General features: G+C 37.4%; 2 protein-coding genes and 1 long non-coding RNA gene across 5 annotated transcripts in view; 2 read left to right on the forward strand and 1 right to left on the reverse strand.

Annotated features, from left to right (window-relative positions):
• Positions 1–1,188, forward strand: part of ascc3 (activating signal cointegrator 1 complex subunit 3) — a 202,395-nt gene extending 201,207 nt beyond the window's left edge. For both annotated transcript variants that reach the window (XM_049480038.1, XM_049480037.1), the window contains exon 42: positions 155–1,188. In XM_049480038.1, coding sequence (XP_049335995.1) covers positions 155–302 — 148 coding nt within the window. In that variant the 3' untranslated portion in view covers positions 303–1,188. The remainder of the gene's footprint in view (positions 1–154) is intronic.
• LOC111193334 (uncharacterized) overlaps positions 1–27,620 on the reverse strand; it is a 71,422-nt gene that overhangs the window by 933 nt on the left and 42,869 nt on the right. The gene's annotated exons all lie outside the window — the stretch shown is intronic.
• On the forward strand, positions 3,280–23,835 carry sim1a (SIM bHLH transcription factor 1a). 2 transcript variants are annotated; one of them, XM_022673605.2, is made up of 12 exons: positions 3,280–4,001; positions 4,266–4,825; positions 9,243–9,325; positions 9,783–9,872; positions 10,096–10,204; positions 10,308–10,393; positions 10,634–10,833; positions 12,071–12,177; positions 12,790–12,937; positions 18,915–19,080; positions 20,330–20,735; positions 21,678–23,835. In XM_022673605.2, exons 2-12 carry the CDS (start codon positions 4,651–4,653, stop codon positions 22,367–22,369), a joined length of 2,262 nt encoding a protein of 753 aa, XP_022529326.1. In that variant the 5' UTR covers positions 3,280–4,001; positions 4,266–4,650; the 3' UTR covers positions 22,370–23,835. The 2 variants fall into 2 exon arrangements, with proteins under 2 accessions (XP_022529326.1, XP_022529327.1); XM_022673606.2 differs by lacking the exons at positions 3,280–4,001; positions 4,266–4,825; positions 9,243–9,325 and having other exon boundaries at positions 9,788–9,872; positions 10,100–10,204.

The raw sequence follows: 27,620 nt of genomic DNA on the forward strand, positions 1-27,620 counted from the left end.
AAAGATAACACTTGACAATTTATACAGGTGTGGGCCTTCCCAAGACATCCCCTGAAGTACACTTTGTAATGAATTTACATACTTCTATTCCATAACTTTTATGCTTGCTAAATTAAAGATTGACCCTCTGTTGTAATGTTCCCATCTTCCGCAGGTGTATCTACACCCTCTATCTGATGAGCGACAGCTACCTGGGCTTGGATCAGCAATACGACATCCACCTGAACGTCACTCCCACCAGCATCTCTGCCCAGGTCAACACTGAGGTCACTGATAGCGTGGCCAGCATGTCCTTCAAGTGACCTCTCTCACCTGATAAAACTGGTACACCTGCCGCTCAGCTCGTTTTGTGTGTGTTTGAGGGAGGCGTGGGAGCAGATTCACACAGGCCACTGCTCTCTGAAGATCTCTGTCAACAGAACAACGCAGGTGTGACCAGACCTGACCACAGTGGACTCACTCTGACCAAAGTGGCCTTAGAAGAGAAAATTTATATTAACGCTGCTGCAAGTTTTTGGATATGTCTCCACTCTTCTGTTATTACTAGGATACAATGAATCATTCCTTTACATTTTTGGGAAGCTGCTGCACATCTCCCCAATTGAATCCGAATCACTGCTTAGAGCACATTGTGAGGGTACGATAGGAGTAGTCGGATAATTAAATGGCATGCGAGCGTCCGTATGTCTGTGGAGTGGGTGGGAGCAGACGTGACGGGGATTTATTTTAGCAGAAGGTCAGGAATTCAGTGCAGGTGTGTAAAACATGCTCCTCTGTGAGGGACTGCTGCACTCTACCACTGCCAGACTGTCACATCTGTTTTAAGAAACCTCTCTCTCTCTCTCTCTCTCTCTCTCTCTCTCTCTCTGCCTTCCCTTTACACCCCTCGCCCCTCCCTCTACCTCCCTGCCTTCAAATAATCTGCTGTGGGACATACAAGTGGCAAACACATCCAGAAGGGTTGAGAATAAGTAATGGATAAGTAAAAGGAAAGACTTAAATGGTTTACAAATGTTGAAAAATATGATATTGATGTATTATTAAGTGATTGGTTCAAAAGTAAACTGCCAAAAATAGATCATATTTCTTTTTTTTGCTTTGCTTCCTTCTATCTAATTCATTCTGTTGTAATTTCCTTCAGCTGTCCCTTGAAATAATTTTGCCTAAAAAATAAAGATACTGAATGCAGACGTGTTTTAATTGTTCTTTTTGGCATGTGCTTTTGTAATATTTGTGATATATTTTATACCACACTGAAACTTGTTTCATTTTTGACGCAGTTAATTTTTTTAATTTACTTTTTGTTTATGTAAAAGACACTTGTGTGTGTATGTTTGTGTAAAATAATTAGTGTGCAGTTCATTTCTAATCATTAAAATCATTCACAGCAAAATGTAATCCACTGCAAAGCTATGTTTTAATAAAGATCTCACCTTAAATAAAAATGATATTAAAAATGTACATATATTATCACATAAAACCCTCCCATGTATATACATGTTACTTGGGTGCCCTCAAAATCAGATAATCTGGAAATCAGATTAATAGATTAGTAGAAATTTTTAGATTAGGAAGTTTAAAGTTTGTTATTTTATTTAACTAACTGTTTAGATCAAACAGTCTTGCTTGTGATTAAATATTTGATCTCTGTGGACTTCCTTAGTGCTTTATTTATAGCCAACACTAACTAGCACATGATTACTATTTAATCACATTAAAGCTCTCAAAATGTTGTTCATATTGTTTTAATTTAAACAATACTGAAGCGCAATTACAGTATAAATATATTTGCAGTTGTAGATATTTTTTCTTGTGCCACTTCGCATATTTTAGGTGTATTAATAGCCTACTGTAGGCTGTTTTATTTTTTTTATTTAGTCTCTGCTATCAAGAACGATAGCATGTAATTTTTTTGTTTATTTTAGTGTTTTTTCTAAAGCTGCTGTAGTTCAGAAACTTTATTGGTATTAACTTTATTCTTCTCCAATAATTTCTATAAAAACGGGTTCACACTGACCAACATATCTTTAACTTTGAATATCTTCGTGTTCGAAAATAAAATGTTACACACACAGCAATGGTGTCTCGCACCAGAGTTTCCCCCGACACACTAACTGTGTACCACAGGAACTTGATACGTTCCCTCGCATTTTCCTCTGCGTGTAGTTAAACTCTGCGTTAAGGCGGTTTAATGCTGATATTGGTGTTAAGCTGCTGTGTTGTTGTCCTGTATGTAGTTACTCTGTACTCTGTGTTTTGGTGTTTGTCGGTAACAGATGCAAATGGCCGTTCCTCATTAAGCCCAATTAAAGGCTGGAGTGTTAAAGCGCGCTGTAAAGTGTCACCATCGTTTAATTCCTGCGCCTCGCGAGTCTCTCCTCAAGACTTCATATTTTCGACTATTTTCAACTGTTCTCTTTTGCACCGGCGCCGTTTAATTGCCAGTAAATTGGGGCTTTAGGAAAAGGTGAGGCAGCGCGGCCCGGCCGTGTGTCCGCCGCAGCTCGCCTCATTTCCCCCCTGCAGGTGATTTCCTACCGCAGGGGCATCCGTATCGAAAGCAGCCCGAAGACAAAGCCCTTCAGCAGCGAGGAGCAGGAAGGAGGGGGGCTGCAATTTGTTCACCTAATCACTGCTTCTGCGCTCTTCTTCTCAAATAAGACACGAGCAGAATGCACAAATTAAATACAATGCAGCGGATTCCCTTCCTGCAGCCCTCTTTTAAAAACGCCCGGCAAGATTACCTTTTTCTTGCAGATTTCTGACAATGTTAATAAAACATTTATATATTATTATTATTATTATTATTATTATTATACATTTGTACATTGTTATCAACAAGAACGGTCAATATGAAATGAATGATTTTCTACGTTTAAATAGACTACACATAAATAAAATAGTAGTTAAATAAATAAATAATAGTTAAATAAATAATGTGTTACGTATAGGTGCTGGTTTTTATGTATTTTTTATGTTTAACAAATATGCCCTTCGTTATTTTATCTTTTATTAGCTGTATTTTTTTTCTGTACTGATTGGAAATAATAGATAATTTATTTTCAAATCCCTACAAATTAAGAATTACGTAGACCAGCCGTGTTTTTTTGTTCATTTTTAACCGTTAGTGTACTTATTAGCTGAAACATTTATTTTAATTTGTCTATTTATAATTTAATTTATCTCTTAACTAATTGTAAGCCATTATTTTTATTTTATTTTATTTTTTAACGCTTCCAAATGAAGAGATTTTATGATAAATAAGTAGACACACTGCTAAAACCCTTATCGCACTTATGTTGAATAAAATTAATAAAACCAATCAGCGGTTACGACTTTCCAGCGTCCCTCTCTGTTGCAAATGTTCTGCTTTACCTTTAATGCGGAAGCTTCTGAGGCGACTATTAGCATAAGAGTGTGCGCCTAAATATCACACACACAAATACATTTCAGCGCAGAGGTGAGGGGTTCGCCTTTCACTTAAATCCACGTTTCACTTGCAGCGCTCATCTGTGAATGCCCTATGGGAAATTGCACTTTCTTTTCACACCTGTTTTCCTGCATTCCCCGCCCAATTTCCTCAGCTTGGCCACTATTGGGCGGACTTTTCCCAAGTGTGAACTACAGGCCAATCCTAGCGCAGAAGGGGTACACACTACGCGCCAATCCCAGCAATATGGGCGGGGTTTATGTGAATACAGGTAGGAAAAGAAAAACAAGGCCGTGTTTGCCCAATAAGAGCGGGACTGGCTGGTAGAAAAACGGGGCGGACCGCTCTTCTGCAAAAAGCTGGAGAGTTTGGAGCAGTGCATGGCAAGAAACTCACACGCGTACACACACTCGCATCTCCTAAACTCGTGTTTTTTTTTGTGGATAAAATGCTGCCGTTTCTACCCTCGTTGGTCTTGGAGTTCGAGATCGTGGAAAAGAAAGAGGGGATATTCCGCGTTGTAGGGTGGTCTGCTCAGAAGGAGGACGTGAATGTTTAAACCGAATTAAAGGTAAAGTTGTTTGGGTTTGTTTTTTTTTACACTCTGTGGTGTGCTAAAACAGATTTTGGACAAGTTAAGAAACGGTTTAGAATAACAATAATAAAGTGTGAGCAGTGAATTATATAGAAATTATAAACTATAAAGTCTAGTTGTATCTTCAATCTCTGTTTCTTGTATATCGCTATATTTGTCCTTTATATTTGTCCTTTATTTTTCAATTCCCATATTTACTTTTATTGACTGTTATTTTTGTTTTTCTTTGTTGTTTCACAGCCTTCTTGTTTTCTCTCCGGATGGATGTTTTCCCCCGTATGAAGAAGAGCTGGGCCTAACTGGATTTGCTGTTGAGTAAAGAAGTCGCTTTGCTACCCGTGCTGGATAAAACTTACCAAGCGCTGCAATTTCCATCGATATGTTCTTTTACTGTCGCTCTTTTCTGAATTCTCGTCGCTTCCTGAGTGGCTGTGTTTGTTTGGAAGGTGCAGGAGAATGTGTGTGACCTGTCTGGTCTGAGGTGAAGGGCACTTGTGCGGTCAGAGGATGGTCAAACTGCCCTGAATTTTAAAAGTGTAGCTACATGCGTGCGGTTTGCTCTAGGTTTGGAGAAGCCTAAACCAAACACTGGAGGGGTGTCGCACACCTCTCAGCTCCAGAGACAATGAAGGAGAAGTCTAAAAATGCTGCCCGGACTCGACGGGAGAAGGAGAACAGTGAATTTTATGAGCTGGCCAAACTGCTGCCGCTGCCCTCAGCCATCACCTCACAGCTGGACAAAGCCTCCATCATCCGCCTGACCACCAGCTACCTGAAAATGAGAATAGTGTTCCCTGAAGGTAAGGAGATTCACCCCCGTGTTGTCTGCGTGTCCCACACCGCCCTGTTACTTCAAACGTGGTGGGCACATCCTGTCAGCTTACCCACAATCACAAGGGCAAAAATATTTGTAGCATGCGCATATAAACACACGCATGTATAATATATATTTAAAAAGTATAAATGTTTATATTTGTTTACTATACATTATGCATATTATTTCCGTAGTTTTACATGTATTATTATTATTATTACTATTATTATTGTTAGTAGTAGAAGTAGTAGTAATAATTAGTAGTAATTGTTGTTATAGTTTTTGTTGTTGCATAGTAGTAATTCTCATGGTAGCAACAACATAATATACTTTTACCTTGTTTAATAAAAAGCTGTATTAAAAAAAGATCTCAGGCTAATTGACAGGAGGACAATATTTTAGTAACGATAATAATTTAATGTCATTTAAATGCAATGTAAAAATGATGATCAACTCACCAAACCCGAATGATTAGCACATTTTTTTATAAAACCGAGATGCCGTTTTTATTATTTGCAGACTGTGTAAAATTAATACACTACATTGTCTACAGAAAAATTACTTTTACCTCAAGTCAAAGTGTAAAAACTACAGTTTTAACTGTCATTTACCCCAATACAGCTGAACTGACTCTAAAAGGAGTTTTTATTGTTTAGCTTATGATAGTATCCAAAATGAGTACAGGCAACAGCATTAATGTGAATATCAAATTAAAACGTATTAACAAGACATTTTACTGTCTATTAAATGGGGTCAAATATACTCCTCAGAGTATATTTGAGTATATTTATTTCAGAGTATATCCCCAGAGTTGTCAAAATTAAATGTTTAGATCAGAAAACCATTTTTTTAAATATAAGTGGTATTGTTGTAAATGTTTAGTTGAGTAATGTATTATTTATCCTGTCATATTTTTGAGTGGAAGACACATTTCTGCTGATTATAAAATAAGCGAGGTGACTGTGTTTTTTTGTTTAATGTTTTTACTGTGTGTGTAGTTGTAGTAGTTTACGACTGATGCGGCCATGCAACTCCTACCAGACGATTAGTCGTCATTTTCCATCAACTCGGCGCTCTGACCGGCCTGCTTCTTTACGTGCCTCAAGCCCAGCCGCACCAATTAGCACTGACCGATCCAACCTGCACCATCTCCCCCCAGCACGCGGCACAGACACACTCATACACACAGCACGCGATTTATACAAGACAAAGAAACGCGACAGAGAGGCTCGGGGTCAGCCAGTATACTGCTGGTCATGGTTTTTCCCAGTGTGTTTGTGGAGTCAGCTGAGTTCAGACAGTCGTTTCAGAACGCTGGTTTTCTACCTCTGTTTCTTAGTGGGGGAGTTCATGAGGCCTACAAGCGCTCCAATACTCTCAGCTTGAGTGCTGATGTGGTTCCGCTTCCGATCAGGTCCGTATCAAGCTTGCATTTACACTCTTTGAAAACATATTTTTGGTGCAAGGGTTCTATCAGTTATTGATATAGCTTAAAATATAGCTTATTTTAAGGTATTTTTTTTACTCGAAGTTAGCTATGAATCATGCTTCAAACGTGTATTTCAAAGCAGTTAATTGACTACAAAAATATATAATGCTTCAGAAAAAATGTTTTATATAAAGAATGTTTACAGAGTTTATAGAGAATGTTACGGTTTTACCTCTATCTATCTATCTATCTATCTATCTATCTATCTATCTATCTATCTATCTATCTATCTAATATAATCTATATAATATATTCTTATACTACTATAGATAATGTATAATTTAGTACATATTATACATTCAATTCTGTTTTGATTGTTTGTTCGCCCCACTATGTAGCCAAATAAAAATTAAGAGCGCATACATGATTTTTTAAATTAGGTTAGAAATTTCATTATTTTTATAAAATTATGTTTTATTCATCATCTATTATATTCGCATTATTATTCGATTATGAGATTTAATAAGAACAAAACGCGGCAATTAGATGCGACTACCGATACAAAGTCGCAAGCAGCGATTATAATTATGTGTATTAATATTCCCGTTCATTAATAAAAGGTGAGGCTTCAGCAGGTAAACAGCCCGCGCTGAGAGAGAGTCTGGTGATTTTTGAGTGAGAGTGAGTGAGAGAAAGTGTCGCGTTGGAGAGCGCCATCAGTGTCGCGTTTTATGGCGGACAGATTTGTGCGCCATGTGCTTTGGCCATCATTTCCTCATCATCTTCCTCCCCTACACAGCGGCCTGCACAGCGTGTGTGTGATAGGACTCTGCTCAAGTGTGACGAACTCGGTGTGTAAGAACACTCCTCTAGTAGACAGAGGAAAATGTTCTGCGTAATCGCCCCTAAAATTTTATTGGAAAACTAACGAAGACGCGACTCCTTTTACGATCGTTATTTATTGGCTACCTTTTACGCTAATCACCGACTATCCTTCACCTGACCATCAGGCCCGGCCTGTTCTCATATCTCACTTTCCTACTAGAAACAGCAGACTGGGATTCCACTTTTTATTTGAAGCGGTTATATTTTTTATTTAGCTGCATTTTTTGTTGGTCGACTTTTAGCAGATGTTTTTTTTTTTTCATATGAATTATTTATGAGTGTTATTGTTAGGTTTATGTTAAGATAGAAACTAATCGTTAATGCCTTGCGAAAACCTGATATCGCTATTTTTCCAGTGCAAATGTTCTTTACATTCTGTCCAATTTTGAATAGATAAATAAACATCCAAAGGAAATTAATTTTTTTTTTTTTTTTTTTTTTTTTTTACATTTTCTATTTTTAAAAGCTTTTCTTTTCATTTTGGGAAATACTTTTTTATTGTAAAAAAAATATTCGTCTTTGAAGTCTGGAACTGATGTTTCTCTCTGAAGCTTTACTCAAGCAGTTTTCTTTAAGACTGGACTGCAGCTCTGTTTTAAAGCAGACTGTTTGCAGAAGCGGCGTTTTGGTGCCCACAATTAAGTTATTATAGCTGAGCTGGAGGCGTCTGGAGGCTCTCCAGCAGAACCTGTAAACTGTAAGATGGATGCAATTTTCTTGCCCTGCGAGCAGTTGAGAGGTTCCTTGTGCAGAGCTTCAGTGGATTACTGTGTTTAACGAGCGCTTGTTTGAAAGCTGCTTAATTCAGTGCGCTCTCTTTTTAAGTGTGTTCTGATCTTATTTCTTCTTCTTAGCAAAGCTAATTTAGCCTCTATAAACTCACTGATGTCCAGACTGCGCGGTTTCCTGCGGTAGGGCGAGCGTGGAAAACAAAACAAAAAAACAGTGACCCGTATGGCTGCAAAAACTGGACAAAGCTGAAGCCCCACTGTTGTTAGAAAATAATGCAAGGCCTATTCAACTAAAACACACATCTTCGTTTTTGTATCTTTATTTTATCCTCTTTATTTTATCCGCTTTTTACTCTGAATTCGGCAGGTGCTGGAATGAGGAGTTGAAATATACAAATAAAAATGCACCAAGCTGATTTGTTTTTAAATATTTTTATACTGGCTTTTATTTGTAATTACAATTTTTTCCCCACATTTTCCTTTAAACAAAGTTTTTTTTCGTTTTCTTTTAAAGTAATTTTGGAAATGCAAAGTTTCTGCGTATTAGCGATGAAATGTTCTAATATGCTTTTGTATTTGTTTACATTACATTGGTGCAGAACATAACACTCCGCATCCTCAGTGCGTCTGAAAGCTTGATGCATCAGTCAGTGTGTGAGATGGACTGTCACACTGGCGGACCTGTCGATGGTGGACATGTGAGAAAGCCGGCGCGTTTTGGTGCTGTGTGATGTTAGGAAATGATGATGCGCTCACGGGCTGTGTTTGAGTTGTGGTTAAGAAATAATTAGATTGTTTCTGTTGTGTAAACCTCGAGTGTATATTTGGTTAATATTAAAATGGGAATCGGAGCTTTGCTGTGATCCGCGCGCGGTGCGTGTTTGTTTTCACAGATTTGCATTTCAATGGGGATTGCGGAAGAGCTTACAGAGCGGACAGCAGCTCCCTGTTTGTCTTATCGAGTTTTGTTGGTTCCTTTGGGTTTGCTGAGTTGATTTGCATTTTTACAATCATGTTTACAGTCAATTTAATATGAACATAACGGCTTCCGTTAAACAAGCCTGGGGCAGTGTGGGAACTTTATTACAATGAAATGCGAGCATAGCACAAAATATCACTGCTACTTAATAATAATAATAATAATAATAATAATAATAATAATAATAATAATAATAATAATAATAATAATAATAATACAAATAATAATAATAACAACAACAACAATAATACATGTTGAAATATTTGTGTTAATATAAAAATAATAATAATGTGGAGATCGGAAAAAGTTTGTAATCGATTGATTGACTCTCCAGAATGTATAGTAATACACGTTATTTGTAATTAATAATATGCTGCAGGTTTGGGGGAATCGTGGGGTCATGTGAGCAGAGCCAGCTCTTTGGACAATGTGGGCCGCGAATTGGGATCCCATCTACTTCAGGTACGATCTGTTCTTCTTTACCTCCATCTCCATCATAACCCTGAATTATTAATAAAACTGACATTCGTATTTTAAATATTTTATTTTTTAAATATAATTTGTTATGATTAAATTGAAATAGAAAAAAAATGAAATTGAAAATAATTTAAATAACAATTGATCTCTTAGCTTCTTATATTATTTATAATTTTCAATAAATCTCTAAACGAGATTCAAAGTGATTTGTAATTCATATCATATACTACATGTGTAAAATATGACCAACGCTGCATACAGTTTTTTGGTATTTTGTGACGATTTCTAATAATAATAATGTTATTATAATTATTATTATTGTTATTGTTATTATTATTACGGAGACTGTTTTATTTCGAAATTTTAATTGTGTTATTTATCTATACATTTCATTCAAATATTAATACAAACGCATTATATTTCTATTTCTCTTGTTGTTTAGACTTTGGACGGATTTATTTTTGTGGTCGCTCCGGATGGGAAAATCATGTACATTTCTGAAACTGCATCAGTGCATTTGGGGCTGTCACAGGTAAAGTGCTGCAGTCACATCGTTGCTTATAGTAAATTATTTATCTATAGATTTATAAAGCCTAATGTCTTCACTTACCGCGTAAATACATTTATATCTACTCTTATAACTTCATACATTTTTAAACAGTTTTATCCAGGCTCTCGTGCTCACGTTTGTAGTGTTACAGGCTCACGCTGTGTTTGAGCTCGTGCGCGTTTGACTGAGAAGTTCATTTTAACAGGTAGAGCTGACGGGGAACAGCATTTATGAGTACATTCATCCCGCTGACCACGACGAGATGACCGCGGTGCTGACCGCTCACCAGCCTTACCATTCCCACTTCGTACAGGGTAAGAGAGTGTATGTCACGCTAAACAAACTACTCCTGAGTGAACCTTTACGCTTTATTATCTAACCCCTCTCTCTCTCTCTCTCTCTCTCTCTCTTTTTCAGAGTATGAAATGGAACGCTCTTTCTTTCTGAGAATGAAGTGCGTTCTTGCAAAAAGAAATGCAGGTTTGACCTGCGGCGGATATAAGGTTGGTTATATAATAATAATAATAATAATAATAATAATAATAATAATAATAATAATAATAATAATAATGCGCTCTCTGGCGAATCAAACGATAAAACAAGACACAATTCTGTTCTATAGATAGAATAGATAGGTAGGTAGATGTGTGTAAAGTGATATGTTAATATACTGGCTATGCATTCGTTTTTTTATTATATGTTCACAAATCCTTCTTCATGGGGATATCTGTTCACTCCTCTAGGTGATCCACTGTAGCGGCTATCTAAAGATACGCCAGTACAGTCTGGATATGTCCCCTTTCGACGGCTGCTACCAGAACGTGGGGCTGGTAGCTGTGGGCCACTCGTTGCCCCCCAGTGCAGTGACTGAGATCAAGCTTCACAGCAACATGTTCATGTTCAGAGCCAGCCTGGACATGAAGCTCATCTTCCTGGACTCCAGGTAGATTTGCAGATACTTTCCTCTTATCCATTTCAACAGATTATTATTCAGTTATTAATCCTAAGATTTATTAAATATACAGCTCTGGAAAAAAAGACCACTTAAAAATTATGAGTTTCTTTGATTTTACCAAATTGAAAACCTCTAGAAAATAATCACAGGGAAGATTTTTTTGCACCAGGAGTGGCATAAAGTTATGTGTGTAAGACTGGTAGAAGAGAACATGCCAAGATGCATTATTCCACCAAATATTGATTTCTGAACTCTTAAAACTTTAAAATGAACTAGTTTTTTTTTTTTTTTGCATTATTTGAGGTCTAAAAGCTCTGCATCTTTTTTGTTATTTCAGCCATTTCTTATTTTCTGCAAATAAATGCTCTAAGTGACAATAATGTTCGTTTTACTCAAACATATAACTAACATAGCAAAATCAGAGAAACTGATTCAGAAACTAAAATGGGCTCTTATTTTTTCCAGAGCTGCATATTAAATAATTTGTAAAAAATATATATATATATGCAAGTTAAGAAGTTGTATTACAGTGAATAAATCTGAATGTAGGCCCATGTACAAATAAATAAATGTATCAACATTATATTGTGATCTGATCTGTGTGTGTGTGAGTTTATTTAATCAACCCTCCTGCCTTAAAGTAAATCAGCTGAGCTACTTTTTAACTGTACTGACAAACAACACATTGTTTGTCATGTTCCCACATCTCTGTTGCATTTATGTTTTTATATATATATATATATATATATATATATATATATATATATATATATATATATATATATATATATATATATATATATATGTATATGTTATATATAGCTTAGTGTTTACAGTTTAAAAACACATTGTTGTATTTAACTGTACAAACCATTAAGGTATAAGGATACGGCATGTATATTTGTAAAATCACAATAGTCAATGTAAATACAATACAATTGTGTCACAGTTCACTTAAGTCCACCAAATATCAAACTTTGTGTGTGTGTGTGTGTGTGTGTGTTTGCATGCGTATTTGTTTGTTGCAGCTTTGTTTGTATATTTGTGTTTTGTCGTCTGTGTGCATGCACACCTGTTATTTTGTGCAAAGCACATATGTGTTTGCATGTTTGGCTTATATCTTTATACAAATTTGGCCTACTGTCTGTGTGTGAGTGCGAGTGTGTGTGCAGGTGTTTGTGTGCACATTGGCACCGTAATTATTCTCCCCATGTCTGTTTGCCAGGGTGGCGGAGCTCACTGGCTACGAGCCACAGGACTTAATAGAGAAGACTCTTTACCATCACGTCCACAGCTGTGACACCTTCCACCTACGCTGTGCACACCACTTGTGTGAGTTCGGTTTGTTATTACTCGTTCCTCTGGTTACCCCCAGCCCTGGCATGGCCAGTCACAATCAAGCTTCTGTAACGATCACAACACCGTCACTGATGACGAGGACTGTGTGAATTTCCCTTTTGCTATATCAAAACATCAAATCACCGCCGATGAACAGTACAATGCATACATAAGTAGTGCATTTGTGGATACTTCATTTAAAATAAAATAAAAAAATTAAAATTGTTGTCATTTTTTTTTTATATATATATTTCGTCACCTTTAAATATTTTTCGAAAATATCTAGATTTTTAAAAAAACCTTTTAGACCATTTTTGTAAAAAAAAAAAAGATTTTATTCATTCATTTATTTATTTGAACAGCTACTAAGTTTATATTTTGCAGTATATGCTTAATCAGTATATGCTTATTGAGATTGTAGTTATTTATTTATTTAAGATTTATTTATGCATAACCATAACAGAAGATCCAATCACATACTTAATTTGAAGCTTACCACCCATGATTGATAACACATTTATCATAACATAGTTTATTAATCAATCATATTCTCTCTCTTTCTCTCCATTTCTCCATGTTTTTCTCTCTCTTCTGAATTGTCTGCAGTGTTGGTGAAGGGGCAAGTCACCACCAAGTACTACAGGTTCCTGGCTAAGGAGGGTGGATGGGTATGGGTTCAGAGCTATGCAACCATTGTACACAACAGCAGATCCTCGAGACCTCACTGTATTGTCAGTGTCAACTACGTCCTAACGTGAGTATAGCTGTCTGTCTTACCTTGCGGCTATAAAAAGCTACAAAGCTGTCTAGATTCATGCAGCTAAATTATGTTGTTAAAGTTAGGAGTGTTTGTCAAAGCAAGAACTAAAATAAAGTAATTTACTGAACAATGGAGATCAGGATCGCCAGGATCACAATATGCAGCTGTTCACACATTTCCGTCTCATCCGTTTCTAAAGGAAGAGTTTATCAGATTCCTTTACGGTTGATATTGCCCTTTAGATTACAGTTAATTACCATTTTTACTGCTTCTTTCATGTTGTTTTTGTTTGGGTTTTTATTTTCTTTTTCTGTATCACTGGAAAGCAATTAAGGGAGAAGAATAATTGTTTAATTAGAAAGCTTCACACTGACATGCACATAATGCATTTGTAATCCCTTTGTTTTATTAGTGTTTCTTTTTATTATGTATCAAAAGTATTCTTGGACTTACAGACAGTTGCAGTACTGTTAAAGATTTTAGATTTTTACTCTCTAGGTTACAGATATATGGTTTGTATATAAGACTAAGACTAGAAAAAGATATGATGAATATAGAACATTTTACAAATGTCTTGCAGTTATCTATTTCTGCTCATACTTAACGTCAGACTCCATACTTTATGCCATAAAAAAGATATATCTAACCACAGTATTGGTGTCTGCTTAAGCTGAATGCTGATGAATGTATTCATTTATGAATGTATATGTAAATGTTGTATATGTAGTAGGTCATTTATACTTTTCATGAAATTTGGAAAATTGAAATCGTACATGCACAAATCTATGAAAGGCTGCTCAGTGTAGTAGGTCCTAATACTGGCCCTGTTTGACCAATGTCTGTGTCTGTGCATATGTGTGTGTATGTTTTCTCTGCTCACACTCTTTAATGAATAATTTAATTGAATATATTAGGGAATTGCCCTAATGCCACATCAGTATTAACTGCCATGCTTGGAGAAATGTTGCATTTTTGCAGTATGTTGTAATATTGTTTATATATTCGTTCAGCATTGAATAGGTTACTTGGAAAAACGAAAGGATTTGACAGATTTATCAAAACAATTGTAATTTGTTTAACAATATATTTGATTATTCCGTTGATCTGATTGCTTTGGGATTATTTCTATAATTGTAAATCTTTTGTCTTTTTTTCCTCAATTAGAGTACTCAGCCTGATTTTGTATAATTACCTGTATTGCTTATTAATGCATTAGACTCCATGTAAATAAGTCCACATATTTGTAGCCTCTGCTAAAACATGTCAGTCTCAGCTGTAGAAAGTGCTGTTTGTGCACATGGGCTCTGCTGACTGGTTGGTAGAATGGCAAAGCTTGGTGCTCCAGCCAGTTTCTGACCATCATCCTCTAAAGGGCGCGAACTGTGTCAACATGAGAAGCAGAGACCACCAACTGTACTGCAGTATTAGGTGAAGCCATTATGTCTCCCAGTAACTCCCCAGACGTACCCCCTTTTCAGCTAATCCCGCTATGTGCCGTTCACAAACATGTTTGTTGCTTCAAAGCTTCGATTGGTGCACAGCTGCCAAGTATGGTGAACGCGCACTTCCGCACTTCACTTTTTTTCCCAACGTCATTCTGATCATGCAACCTAGTGCACTCCTGCTGGCACGAGAGGCGAGAATTAGTATGCAGTGGCATGGTTCACACACACACTGAAGAAGGTGCGCTGCCCTTTACTCCCTAGGTTAGTGGAGCTATTGTGTGTTGTGTGGGTAAAGGCCTGCTACACTGGGAACTGGACATTCTGTAGCTAAATAGATCACTACTACTGAGGGGAAATTTTGTTACTTTTATAACAAAACATATTTTATTACATAATAAAATGTACAGTTGTAATGTGAGCTAATATAAGGAGACTTAATGGAATTTGAACCACTTGCAATGGTCTGTTTTTCATTAACTTAATTATTTGTGAACTCTTACACAACGTTACATGCAACTAGAATTGATAAAATTTTAAAAAGGACTTTTTAATGTGACAATGATTATTTAATTTCTGTCACTAAAAAACGTTATTTCTTTAAAATTATGAGCAGGAGAAGGAACAACCCTTCAACAAGTCAATATAACATTCTTCATTCTAAAAAACTGCAAAAATATAAAAACAGGGGTTTTGCAGGACAGTGATGATATGTTATTATCCAAAACAACCGCTGGCCCTATTTTCAGGAGATTTACAATTTTAATCCCTAGCAATGCCACAGCCACCCACGGACAGAAGACAAGGAAAGCATAATTGGTCTTGCATTGTTTGGTTGGGTAGGGATGCTAGCTAATGTGTACATCTGTTTAAGCCAATATATAAATACTGGCAATGCAACGTTCACAGCTGGTAAACGTGGTCCTAATCTGAGCTTTTTATTTTTAAATCTTATCTTTTATGACACGTTTTTTTTAGAGTGTAACCCAATGAATCTAAAATGTTTTCATATTATTTGGGCCATTTCTATTTATGGTATGGAAATCTGATACAAATCCATAAAGCAGCAATGCAACTCACTCAGTCAGAAAAGGCAAATAGGACTTTTACATAAAGACATTGACTGAGGAATAGGGGAAATGGATGACAGCAGTGAAGGGATAGCAAGGTAACAGATCTCATAAATATTTGGGAATCGGAAACCAAAACATCACATGACTCGTTGGACTTTAGCATGGGCATGAGTAGTTTAGGAAAGTACATGTCTGATATAAGTCACATTTACAGTCTAAAAAAAATTTAATATGGTTAAAAAAAAATTTGAGCCACTTGACCTGCTGTGTAAACATAGCCTCAGCATTAATATTAGTGGCCTCCTCCAAGCGTGCTGAGCTGTCCAAAGAGGACATGTTAGCATCAGTTGACTGAAAACATGATTGCTCACAATTATACCTTTGTAAAGTTTTAATAATGTGATTGCATAACCTATAATATCTGCAGTCATCTTTCAAAACATATGTTAGTAAGTGTTTCTGTGGAACGCAGGCCGCAGCTAGTGATCCATAGTCAGTAGTGTTCTCCTACAGGTCTTATAATATTTAACAGTGTCCTGGCATGGCTGTGCTAGTGCTCTTCTCTCAGGTGGGACATATCTCTCCTTTTTAAACAGCATGCCCAGCTGTGTGTCTTCTCCATACACAAATTATATGGGTGCAGGGGGGAGTCAGGGCTGATTTATTTGTCATGCATTCATTCTGATAAAGCAAATGCATTATCACTGTGGACTTTCCACTGGAGTTCTCCGGAAAGAATGAAGTGGCTCCGGCAGAGGAGCCATCCCTCATGTCAGGCCTGAGAGTGAGGGCTGCATGGATGAGTAAAATGTTTAGCTTTTTTATTTTTTGTTTTTTTGTTTTGCCTGTACTCATCCAGAAATGGCTACAGAACTAGTGCCAGTGCTCGGACCCATTCGGTCTGCTTGTTGCAGATGTAAATGACTGTGTTCCATAAAAGTCTCCTATTAAGCCAAAGAGGTAGTGCATGCTGACGCTAGTGTGAGGTTGGCAACAGCTTCGCACAGCTCCCCAAGCCCACAGTCATAAAAAGAAGTGTTTATGAGCTTTAATTAATAGGCTGTAAAGATGATGAGTGTTTATAGCGCACAGCTTGCTAAGTGTGTTGCTGAGAGTTCTTTTCCGTCCCCATTATGATATGCATGCGTTTGATTCATGGATCCGTGAGTTTATTCCATTGAGAAAGCCTGTTCAAAAAGGGTCTCGCTCTTATGAGTGTGACAGTGCCGAGACTTGCTCCCTGTTTGACCCCATCCATGTGTGTGTGTGTTGTCTCATAATTGCAAAGCTAATCTTTGTTCGCAGCAGAAAGAGGTGAATGTGTCTGGCCTCTTATCATGGCTGTTATCAGAATGTGTGCTGGTTCACACAGTCACCGCTGTAGGAGGTGTGAAGTAAGAGCGTGTGTGTGTAAATGTCTGTGTTTTGTGCCGATGAGACTGGCTAACCTGTTGCATCACCTTCTGGCTGTTTTGTTTTGGCTTCTGTCTATGAACTTTGACCCTAGATATTGGTTCTGGCTTACAAAGAGACTCTCACTCGTGTGTGTGTGTGTGTGTGTGTGTGTGTGTGTGTGTGTGTTTTATATACTGCCAGTAAATGATAAACAAGGAAAAAATTACTACTTGCTGAGGTTAAAGTTAGGGCTGTAAGTTAAGAAATAGGCATAGAAAATTGTATTACATATAAGTAGCATACATTTTAAAACATACATACATTTTTAAAAGTGTCTCCATTTCCAATGAAAAATGTTCCTGCATCATTTCAACCAACATGCAGCTTATTACAGTGTGAGTGGAGTCTAAAGACATTTCATTTGCTCTGGTCTGAACCTATTAATGGGTTTGTAAACTTGGTGTGTTTTCCTTTGGTTTTGTTTGTTTTCACACAGGAAAAAAACCCAAGTGCACCTATACTAAATGTGTAACAACAAACCATGCAAGAATGATCTCTCCGCATACTGATTAGACTAGAGCAATAAAATAATAACAGAAACAAAGTCTGTAATTACTGTGATGTGGACGAGCGCAATGGCAGATATAGCATTTGTTCATAGATGTTGTACATGGTTAAAACCATTACAGGAGCTGTTTATCTCTCACTTGCAGAATACACCTAATAGTTTAACACAAACAAACTGCTTCAAAGTTTGTCTGGGATTGCACAGAGACTGTCTCCACTCGTTTTTGTGCAGCTGTTTTTGTCCAAATCAGAGTATTCACACCAGCCTAAAAGAATCGAACCGAGGGCAAAAATAAGCCCGATTTAATCTAACTAAAATGTGCATGTGTGAAAGACGCCTCAGTCTCTCTGCTTCACCTTTCCTCTCCCCCTCATCACTCAGTGTGATGCCAGCCAGTAAGGGCATCTGTTAGCTGACGTGACAAAATTGGCAGTTAACATTCCCCTCTAAGCACGGCCAGCTGTTGAATGACATTGCGTTAGCAGTACCTCGAAAAGAGGCAGATAAATCCTTGGAGAAATGTATGGCAAATGGACCAATAGAAATGTTTCAAAATTATAGAAATCTTTTTCTATTGAAAGCTACCAAGGTTTTTGCGTCTCCAGTAAAGTGATTAAAGCTAGTAATTGGGGGAAAAAAGAACAAAATTAGAGAGAAATTAATGGGAAACATATTATAAAACCAAAATAAATAGCTTGCATTTAACATTGTTAAAAATCTTAATTTTGGAGATGGCATGGTTTTGTTTGGGCAGCGACTCTACTGTAAATATGTCCTAATAGTCTGACATTTTGTGAAAACAAGAGTGTGTGTTTTGCTCAGTCCTGTCACGATGATTCCATCTGTGCTTATTGCTACGTGTCTATGTATAGTTGGAGTGAAGCAGCAGGCTCTCAAGAGGAGCACACGTCTCGCTCCTTGGCTGGCGCGCTCTCTGGACACAGTTTTCATTGTCTGAAAGTTGATTCATCTTAGGGAACAAAATCCATACCACACTTTACTCAGAAATCAATTCCCATTTCCTAGTTATGCCTCATGTGGGATCTGCTTGTGAGCTTGATTTAACCAGACATAGCTCTTAATCTCACTGTGTATTTGAACGGAGATGCTTGCCCTCTGTCATGTGTTTGTAAAGGCCTTGAACCAATCCTACAGGAGAAACAACGGCTTCCAACTGCACAATCCTCTCTCACACACAAACACACATATGTGACTCTCTCTCTCTCTCATTCACACACAAGCATACTCATGGTTTTGCAGATCAGCAACGGTGTCTTAATTACCAAACAGATGTTGGTTCGTTTTACAGCTCTGAAAAAGCTGAAATAAAATGCCCTGGTACACAAAAACACACTGGAGACCCACTTGCACAAACAACATCCCACCACTCTGCCAGAGAGCTTTACTGTGTGTAATGAAAGTATTGATTTTAATCCTGCTGAGTGCAATACCTGTTGGGCTTCAGCTGTAACGTTTGCCTTCTCTCTCAACAGGGACACAGAGTATAAAGGTCTACAGTTATCCTTAGACCAAGCAACATCCACCAAGCCAGCCTTCACCTATAGCAGCCCTACTAACCCAGTCAACGACAGCAGGAAAGGGAATAAAAGCAGGACGTCGCGCACCAAACCCAAAACACGACTTTCCCCCTACTCGCATGTAAGTATGCACCACGACTGCATTAATATAACTCTGTGGTCCTATAGGACACTTGCCTTGCATAGATTTAATTGTATTTATTGTGCTCGAGCACACACTCAATAGATCTGTCTATGAAACTCCCAACATGGGGATAAAAGTTATTGGCACATCAGCTATAGTAAATTCATCACACACCAGTCAACCACTGCAGTACTCATAATAGTGTTGTGCTAGCTGATATAAGAGATGCTAGCCTTGTGTCACACTTTGGCCCCAAGGGCAAGTTTTTTCAGTTAGAATAGTAGTAGTATTTACATAGTATTTACTGTAGCTCCAAGCCTAAACGGTTTCAGATAGCTAGATTATGCTCCAAGTGTGAGCAATTTCCTTTATTGTAAGCTTTGACACTTAGCATTCAGCTCCAAGAGTTAGGCAGGTCATTTAGCGTTCTCTTTCAAGCATGAGTCTTGTAAGTGTTCTGATAAATTAAGTTTAGCCTGTTCAGTAAGAGTTCTTCTCCAAATGTGTTCAGCTGTCACATAGTGGTAAGAAAAAGGGTTAAAAAAAATGTGTGGCTGACTTAATGTGACTCTGGCCACTGTGACATTGTGATATGGGGAGTTCAAGCCAATAAAAGGTGGAAATTTAAAATGAATAAATAAATTTTTAAAAAATCCCCAATGGAAGAGAACAATTTTGTTCATTTTAAAAATTATTGAAAATGGGATTTCTTGCCAGCCAGCACAGTGGCATTGGAGGTGGTATGGGTGTCAGACAGCTTCAGGTGCCTGGGTTGGTGGGTTCTGTCTGTATAAGGGGTTGCGTGTTTTCCCTGAGTCTATGTGGGTTTCCTCTGGGTTCTCTGGTTTCCTGTCACTTCCCAAAAACATGCCAGTAGATGAGGTGTGAGGGTGTGTGTCAATGGGTGTGTGTGTGTGTTTGTGTGTTACCCTGTAACGGACTGGCGCCCTGTCCATAGTGTATTTCATATTTAGTCATTGCCCTTCTGGACCCACCATGATGCCGACCAGGATAAAACATATTAAATAATTAATTAATTTACTTTTTGCAAACATTCCATGTCTCAATACAAATATATGTAATTTAGCATCAATTAACTAATATGTATACACTGCCCAATGGACCAGGACTGGGACCTGCTATACTGTGAAAGTAGTTATGGTCCAGAACATTGAAAACTTTTATGCTGAAGTTTAAATGTGTGTGTTTGTGTCTGTGTGTGTTGTTTGCATGTGGCTGTATGCAGTACCCAGGCTTCCACACAGAGCGCTCAGAGTCGGATCAGGACAGCAGCCCATGGGGTGGAAGTCCTCTCACTGACTCTGCCTCTCCTCAACTGCTGGAGCAGAACGAAAGCATGGATGCCTCCTGCATCTATCGCCAGTTCCCGGAGGCACGCTCACTGTGCTACGGTCTGAATCTTTCTGAGGAGCACCATGCTGCTGCTGACCATCAGAGTCACACTCATTCGCAGGCGTGCGAGCGGGGGCGCTGTGAGGCAGGCAGATACTTCTTGGGTACACCGCAGACTGGGCGAGAGGCATGGTGGGGTGCTGCCCGCTCTGTCTTGCCTCTACCCAAGTCCCCTCCTGAAAACGGGGAGGGCTATGAGAGTGTGATGCCCCACATTGCATCCATCCACAGCCTACATGGTAAGTGTCTTCTTGAGTCCATATAATTAGGAAGTGTAATTAGATTTTTGGATACAATAACCTACTCTATCATTATTACTGGTGTATGGAGACATATTGAATCTAGTACCAGACTGGAAAGTGGTTCAGATCTGATATTTATTGTGAGTTTGAGGATTCTGGCCTGGGATCATTTCTTGGCAACATTCACATTACAAGCAGCTTGCTCAGTTCTTCCCTTCATCTGACCTCATATTTGACACTTATCCAATATAAGACCTCATATTTAAGTAGTTTTAAAAAAAGTTCATGAGATCTAATGATCAGAACATAAGAATTTGATTCAAATCAGATATATTTTGAAGGTTTTGGCTTGATTTACTTTCCCTGTATTTACATTTAAAGCACATTTTAGGGTCTGTTTTCATTGTGATCATGCGGCAACATACAGTACTAGATATGTGTCTAGTACTTAAAATCTGGTGTAGAAAAGTATAATGTGTATTTATACTGTTAAAAGGAATTAGGCATTAGACATTTCAAAATAACCACCAAGCATAGACCAGATCTTTCCATTACTTCCTATTTTAGGGAAAATCTGTTACCAAATGACGGTGCAAAATTAAAAGCAGGCCTGCATGAAACAATGCTAATTAATGGGATGTGATTCTGGATTCACCGTCACTTTGCTGTCAAGCTAACTCATTGTTTACGTGATATGCTTGCTACTGGTGACTAATTAGCATTTAGCATGATAAGCACAAGTCTGTTTCATGTTGTATTGATTAAAACATGCATAGAAGGGCATACATACGACATGTATATAGCCAATCTTGGGTGTAAGTGACAGAATTCTAATAGTTGTGTCTATCTTAGTGAGCTAAAACAGTGGAATTTGTGTTTCTTCAAACTTGTAAACATAGTATTTGACTATGCAATAACGGTTCTTTCTCTTGCTTGCAGTGAGGGGCCACTGGGACGAGGACAGTGCAGTCAGCTCGCCGGACGGTGGCTCAGCCAGTGACTCAGGGGACCGCTACCGAGGGGACCACTTCCGCTCGAGTCCTCAGGAGCCCAGCAAGATTGAGACACTGATACGCGCCACGCAGCAGATGATAAAAGAAGAAGAAAGCCGGCTACAGTTAAGGAAGAGCAGTGCTGAGACACTGGGCCCTGCTAACGGCCTGGCTAAGAACCACGGCTCCTGCTTTAGTGCAGAGTTTCCCCAGGTGGCCCTGCAGAGTGCTGTGTGCCGGGGGCCGGCTCAGGTGATCAGTCCCGCCCCCAGCCCCGCCCCTCTGTCACGCCTCAGCAGCCCCGGTTCCGAGCGGCTGGCCAAAGCCAAAGACTTCCTACAGACTGAGTTGTCGTCTCCGCAACAGCACCAGCACCAGCTGGCCCTCTCTGGCTCCTGCACCACGTCCCCAACTCCCGCACTCTACCCCTCTCACCCCCGCCAGTACCTGGACAAACACACAGCCTATTCCCTCACAGGTTACACGCTGGAGCAGCTCTATGAGGCAGACAGCTTCAGGGGTTATTCTCTGGGCTGCGCAGGCTCCTCACACTACGAAATGGCCTCTCACCTGCGCATGCAAGCCGAACAACCACCCAGTCATAAAGGGACCTCCGTCATCATCTCCAATGGCAGCTGATGCTTAGCTCACTCACCGTGATGGGACTCGATCCCCAATCATCTTTTTCTCCCCAAAGGGACTAAACACTAACTCGTTTTTTTTTTTGTTTGTTTGTTTGTTAGGAGAGCATTTTATGTTCCTCTTTGCTTTGCTGTAGACAAAAAAAAATCCAGATTTCAGTATGAAGGGAATTCCATTCATGCATTTAAAACATGGTTCAGACGAGGTTAGAATATTTTAAATAGTCAATATTTTACACAGCATAACCCCCCCCCCCCCCCCAATTTTCGCACAACCGTTTAGGTGAGGAGGGTCAAACTGAATAATTATTAATTAATTAATTAATTAATTAATTAATTTTACATAAAAAATGTTCTATACAGGAACACGCCCAAACTGTATTTAATTATTATTGATGAAGGTGAGTTGAAATTATTTTTAAAAAAAATGATCAAGTCTCTATAGTCTATAGTGATGCTATAGTGATGCTGTTTTTTTTATTTTTTCTGTCCATGAAGGAAACATTTATATAATCTAATTTCTGAAAGGTTCATTGTGATTTAAGTCACTTTGGTCACCTTTTTTATTCTTTCTATTATGCATTTGAGTGCTCCTGTTTTTATGCCTTCATGTCCCCTTGAGTCATTCTCCTTGCGAATTAATCTTAGAATTTCAACCCTTTTTCCTCAAGTAAAGAAAAATCAAATAGAGATGGGAAATGAAATTGTCCTACTGCATAAACATACATCCCTTTTTCATGCAAAGCAACATAAATAGATAAAGATTAAATAAAACCTTTAAACCGTTCAAACTGTTTACAAGAGTTAATTGCTTTTCCAAAAAATATGTTTTGATGTTTTTGTTTTGGTGGCTTTTTTTGTCATGAGTTTAACTGGTAGGTTTTAAGTGTTTCATTGTTTCAGTTACAAATGAGTCCAAGGTCTTTAGGACAGGATCCTTCAAGATATCAGAAGGTAGATACTGACTTTAAAAGAAAATTCCAATGTTCTTCTTACTAAGCATATTTTTACAGTTCCACTCATTTTGATAAGTTGTGCTTTTTGTTATTTCTTATGGTGAAACCTGATAAAAAACAAAACAATTAAAACAATCATGGCTTTTTTCACCTCTCTGCACTCGTTTTGGTGTTGTGGGTAGTGATGCATTTCTTTTACGTCATTGTTTTCCACTGCAGCTGAGCCTGTGGACTTTAGCCTTTTTTTCAGGCACAAGAACAGGTAACCAGTCAAAATAAATACTCACTAAGTAAATACTATAGTACTAATGTAATAATAGAAATTTTACACCAAAATGTATGTAGAATACAGAAAAATATTCAGTTTTAATTAATCTGATATTATCTGATGTTAAATTATTGCTGTTGTAGAAATAGAACTGGAACGATCGTGCAATTCTGTGATCTTTGGATAAGTTTTGAAATGAGTCACTGTAAATCTGTTTTTTTTTTTTTTTTTTTTTTTTTTGAGAAAACATTGGAATTTTCCTTTAACAAATAAATAATTCACAACATGACCACAAATCCAAGCCAAGCCAACCCAAACCTCTCTCTGGAAATCCAGCTTTGAAGCTGCTCAGTGAGAAGAACACCTGCAGTTCATATTTTTTGCATTTTTTTGGCAGGGCAACAAAGATTATGCAATTGTAATGACCTCTGTTTATTTTGTTTCCTACACATGATGGCATGATTGGGTAGATTATGAACACAGTGGTGGTTTATTGGGTGTTGGAAAGGGGTTGCAGGGTGCAGCTGAGGCGGCAGGATGTGAGGATCTTGACGGATGAGGGAAAGAAGGACTCGGGTGGTGGAGTGCAGTAGGCATGCTGCTGCTGGGGATATTTTGGGGGGCACGGGGACGTGAGACTGACTGATACAGATGGACGCTGAAGGAGAGCGCTGTAAGCCCCTCAGGCCCCTCTGCTCCCGGCCTGCTGGGTGAGAGGACCCGGCTGACTTGGGGAGTATTTTCTCTCTTTTTTTCCACAGAAAGAAATTCTTCTTTGAATTTATTTATGATGTAAATATGCTCAAATATGTTTTGATGCACAAGTGGCAAATGTATTTATTATGTGAATTAAAAAAAAGGTTTTCATTTTGGTTTTAAATATAGTTCCAATCAAACCAGCAAGTCTTTCTGTTTCATTTTTTTTATAACAAGACCATAGTTAAAAATTACAATTTCAAAATGTTTCTTAAAGATTTTATGGCATTTAATTATATCTAACAAATATCTGTCATTTTTATATTAGTTTTATATGTAAACATGTTTAAAAAAATAGGGTTGGACATAATTTTAATAATTTTAAAGTGATTGAGTATATAGATACCATGATATTTTTAATCCAGCAAATTGCAAGATTTAATATAAGTAGACATTTAGTGAAATTTCAATTGCTTCAAATTTTAAAACACTTAATAATCTCATTGAATTTTGTTCAAATTAAAGGAACAACTGTAAACAAAATATAAACAATTAAATATATAACTTAACTTAATATAAATATAACTTGAATTAATGTACCTAATGTTATTTGACATCTGTGAGTGTATTTTACTGATAGAAAGTCCAACAATTTGTGTAATTATTCAATACTGATCAATTCATCATTTTAATTCAATATTTTGTTAATAATAATTTTTATTTTGTAATATTTTTATATGTATTTTGCATTCAATAATTTACTTGCATTTAATAAAAATAAACTGCTTTTAATTCAGTTTTAAATACCAAACTAATTTACATTTCTGGTCAGAAAACATAACAAATAAAACACAAAAGAATGGATTCTATATAATCAAATCCATACATTTTATACCTCATTTTGCATTAAAGATAAAATATGTACTGCACACAGTGCTACAGTCATTCATATGGATAATGAAATACCCACCTAAGTGTAAAAAATAACTTAGAGCATTTAGTTCATTTATATCAGACTTATAATGTGTCATGTCACAAACTCGGAAGATATATTTTCAGTTTCACAAAAAAAAAATAGAATCTTTTTGGCAAAATTTACACTGGCAGTGGTCATTTACTCTATTTTTTTAATCATCCTGTGAAGTTACATGAGGTTATTTTTGCATTACAGAATCAAAATCCTATCAAAAAGTAAAAAAAGTAATAATAAGCAAACCATCATCAACCTTTATCTAAACTTAAAGTACATTCATTTACAATGTAGCAGAGTCAAAATATAAGGAATCAGGAGCAGGAATCTAATGTAAGTAAACTAAAAAAGTAGTAAAAATTATAAAGTCAAAGAGCAATACAAATCCATAAATAAAAGTAAAATATAGTTTAGCAAGTAATATAGTTCGTAAACTAAAAAAGAAAGGTAAAAAAGAAAAATCTAATAACAGTGGCAGACTGTATGGAGGTGGTTACACACTAAGTGTTAAATGATTAAACAGTAGTTGTTTGTCAGTACAGATGATTTACCCCAGGCTCATGACAGTATTTCAAACTATTTAAAATTTTGAAACTAACTTGGCCCAAAATTACTATGAAAATTTATCATACATTTTTCTCTTAATTCTACATATGTGGTTGTATGTAACTGTTGTATATGTGGATTGTCTGTACAGTTAGAAATAGACATCTTTCCATCAGTAAAAATTAAACTTTAGAGAGAATCTCATTCACACTAAAATAACAACACCTCTGACTCCACTGCAACTGAAAATGATATATATACTTTTTTCGCTCTAATAATTTTTGGGCAAACAATTTGGAAAGAGTCATCCATTTCAGCTGGATGACCAACAAATGTCCCCCGGTTATGTGTGGCTGCTTTTTCAAATAAAGGAGCAGATGAAAATCGATATGGAAGGATCTCCAATTAGGCTCAACTAAACTAGGGATCAGAGAGGTCAACAAAGAGGGGAGGATTCTCTCCTGTCTGCTGATAGATGTTTACTGTTTGCTGTAGTGATTTTTCTCAACCCTTTGACATGAATCCCGCTCCTCCAGCGCACAGATTACAGGCAGGGTTTTTTAGGGAAAAGCTCTGTAAAACCAGTGCGAGCGGTTATAGCTGAATCTGAGCCACCAGGGTCTGTGCGGTTTCCCTACATATTTCATGCGTAATGTGAAAGAAGCTGAGGTAACCCGCGCTCTTCTGACAGATGTGTTGCCAGGCAACTGCGAGTAACACAGATAGCATTAACACACACCTCTGACCCGTCTCCTCTCACAGCTGCTGGAGCTGGAGTCTCCTTCTGCTCTCTCCTCTTTCAGTCTACATCTCATTCACCTTCACAACATGCCCTGCCTTTACTGCCAATTCAAATAACAGAGCTGCTCTACGGCCAAAACTGACAAAGCCCTGAGGTTCCGTCTCATCTTCATTCTGCTCCACTAGTGACTGTAACATGAGTAGTTTTACAATGTAGCAAGCTTGAGATTTAATATTCTATAGGATACACACTGGTTACTTTTAATATTTTCACTCTCACACAAAAACCTTGCATCTTTTTGCAGAAAGAGGCCAATGGAAGTCTTTTAAAATTTTAAAATTATAAAAAAAAAATATCTGCATAATGCCAAAATGTCAAAAACAGCAAAAGAGTGAATGAATAGGTGTCCCAATACTTTTGTCAATATAATTTCAGTGTATATTTATATCCTCACTGCTCAAGAAAAGCATTTTTTTATTTTTAGTTTACTATATAATTTGAACACAGAATAAAATCCCATTGAATCCCATTCCACAAAGCTCTCTACATGCTGTTCTTCAGCTAATCTGAAGGCCACATAAAGTTTGGAGGTCTGTCGTGATTAACTCTGCAGAAAGTTGGTGACCTCTGTGCACTGTGCACAGCATCCTCTGACCCTGACTATCATTTTACATTGAGAGAGTGATTTGATTTTGTTCCCAATCGCTTCCACCTTGTTATCTCTGAAAGTTGACTGTGGAATAATTAGTTGTGAGGGAATTTCACAAATAGACTTGCACAGGTGGCGTCCTACCACTGTACCACACTACTACTACTACTAATGTTTGTAGAAGCGGCCTGCATGTCTAGGTGTGACAATTTATTATGTGACAGTTTTATGATGGAAATGAAAATTGATAATAGAAACTCTCCAAAATATAAAAAAATATTTTTGCAACAACTTAAACTGAACTTTTTCCTGTCTTGTAAAGTTATAGTTCAAAGATTTTTTTTGACAGCAACATCAAGGATGTTAAAAAATGATCCTGCTTCTCTACTGACAAGAGAAGGATTTCTACCAGATTATGCTGT

Source organism: Astyanax mexicanus, chromosome 6 (assembly GCF_023375975.1).
Source record: "Astyanax mexicanus isolate ESR-SI-001 chromosome 6, AstMex3_surface, whole genome shotgun sequence".
NCBI classification, from domain to species: domain Eukaryota; kingdom Metazoa; phylum Chordata; class Actinopteri; order Characiformes; family Acestrorhamphidae; genus Astyanax; species Astyanax mexicanus.

Bases quoted from the DNA above. Each gene is read 5' to 3' on its own strand.
- sim1a (XM_022673605.2), top strand. From the start codon at position 4,651: ATGAAGGAGAAGTCTAAAAATGCTGCCCGGACTCGACGGGAGAAGGAG. The intron at 4,826-9,242 runs GTAAGGAGATTC...AATATGCTGCAG, and splicing joins GAGAATAGTGTTCCCTGAAG to GTTTGGGGGAATCGTGGGGT. The intron at 20,736-21,677 runs GTAAGTGTCTTC...TCTTGCTTGCAG, and splicing joins ATCCATCCACAGCCTACATG to TGAGGGGCCACTGGGACGAG.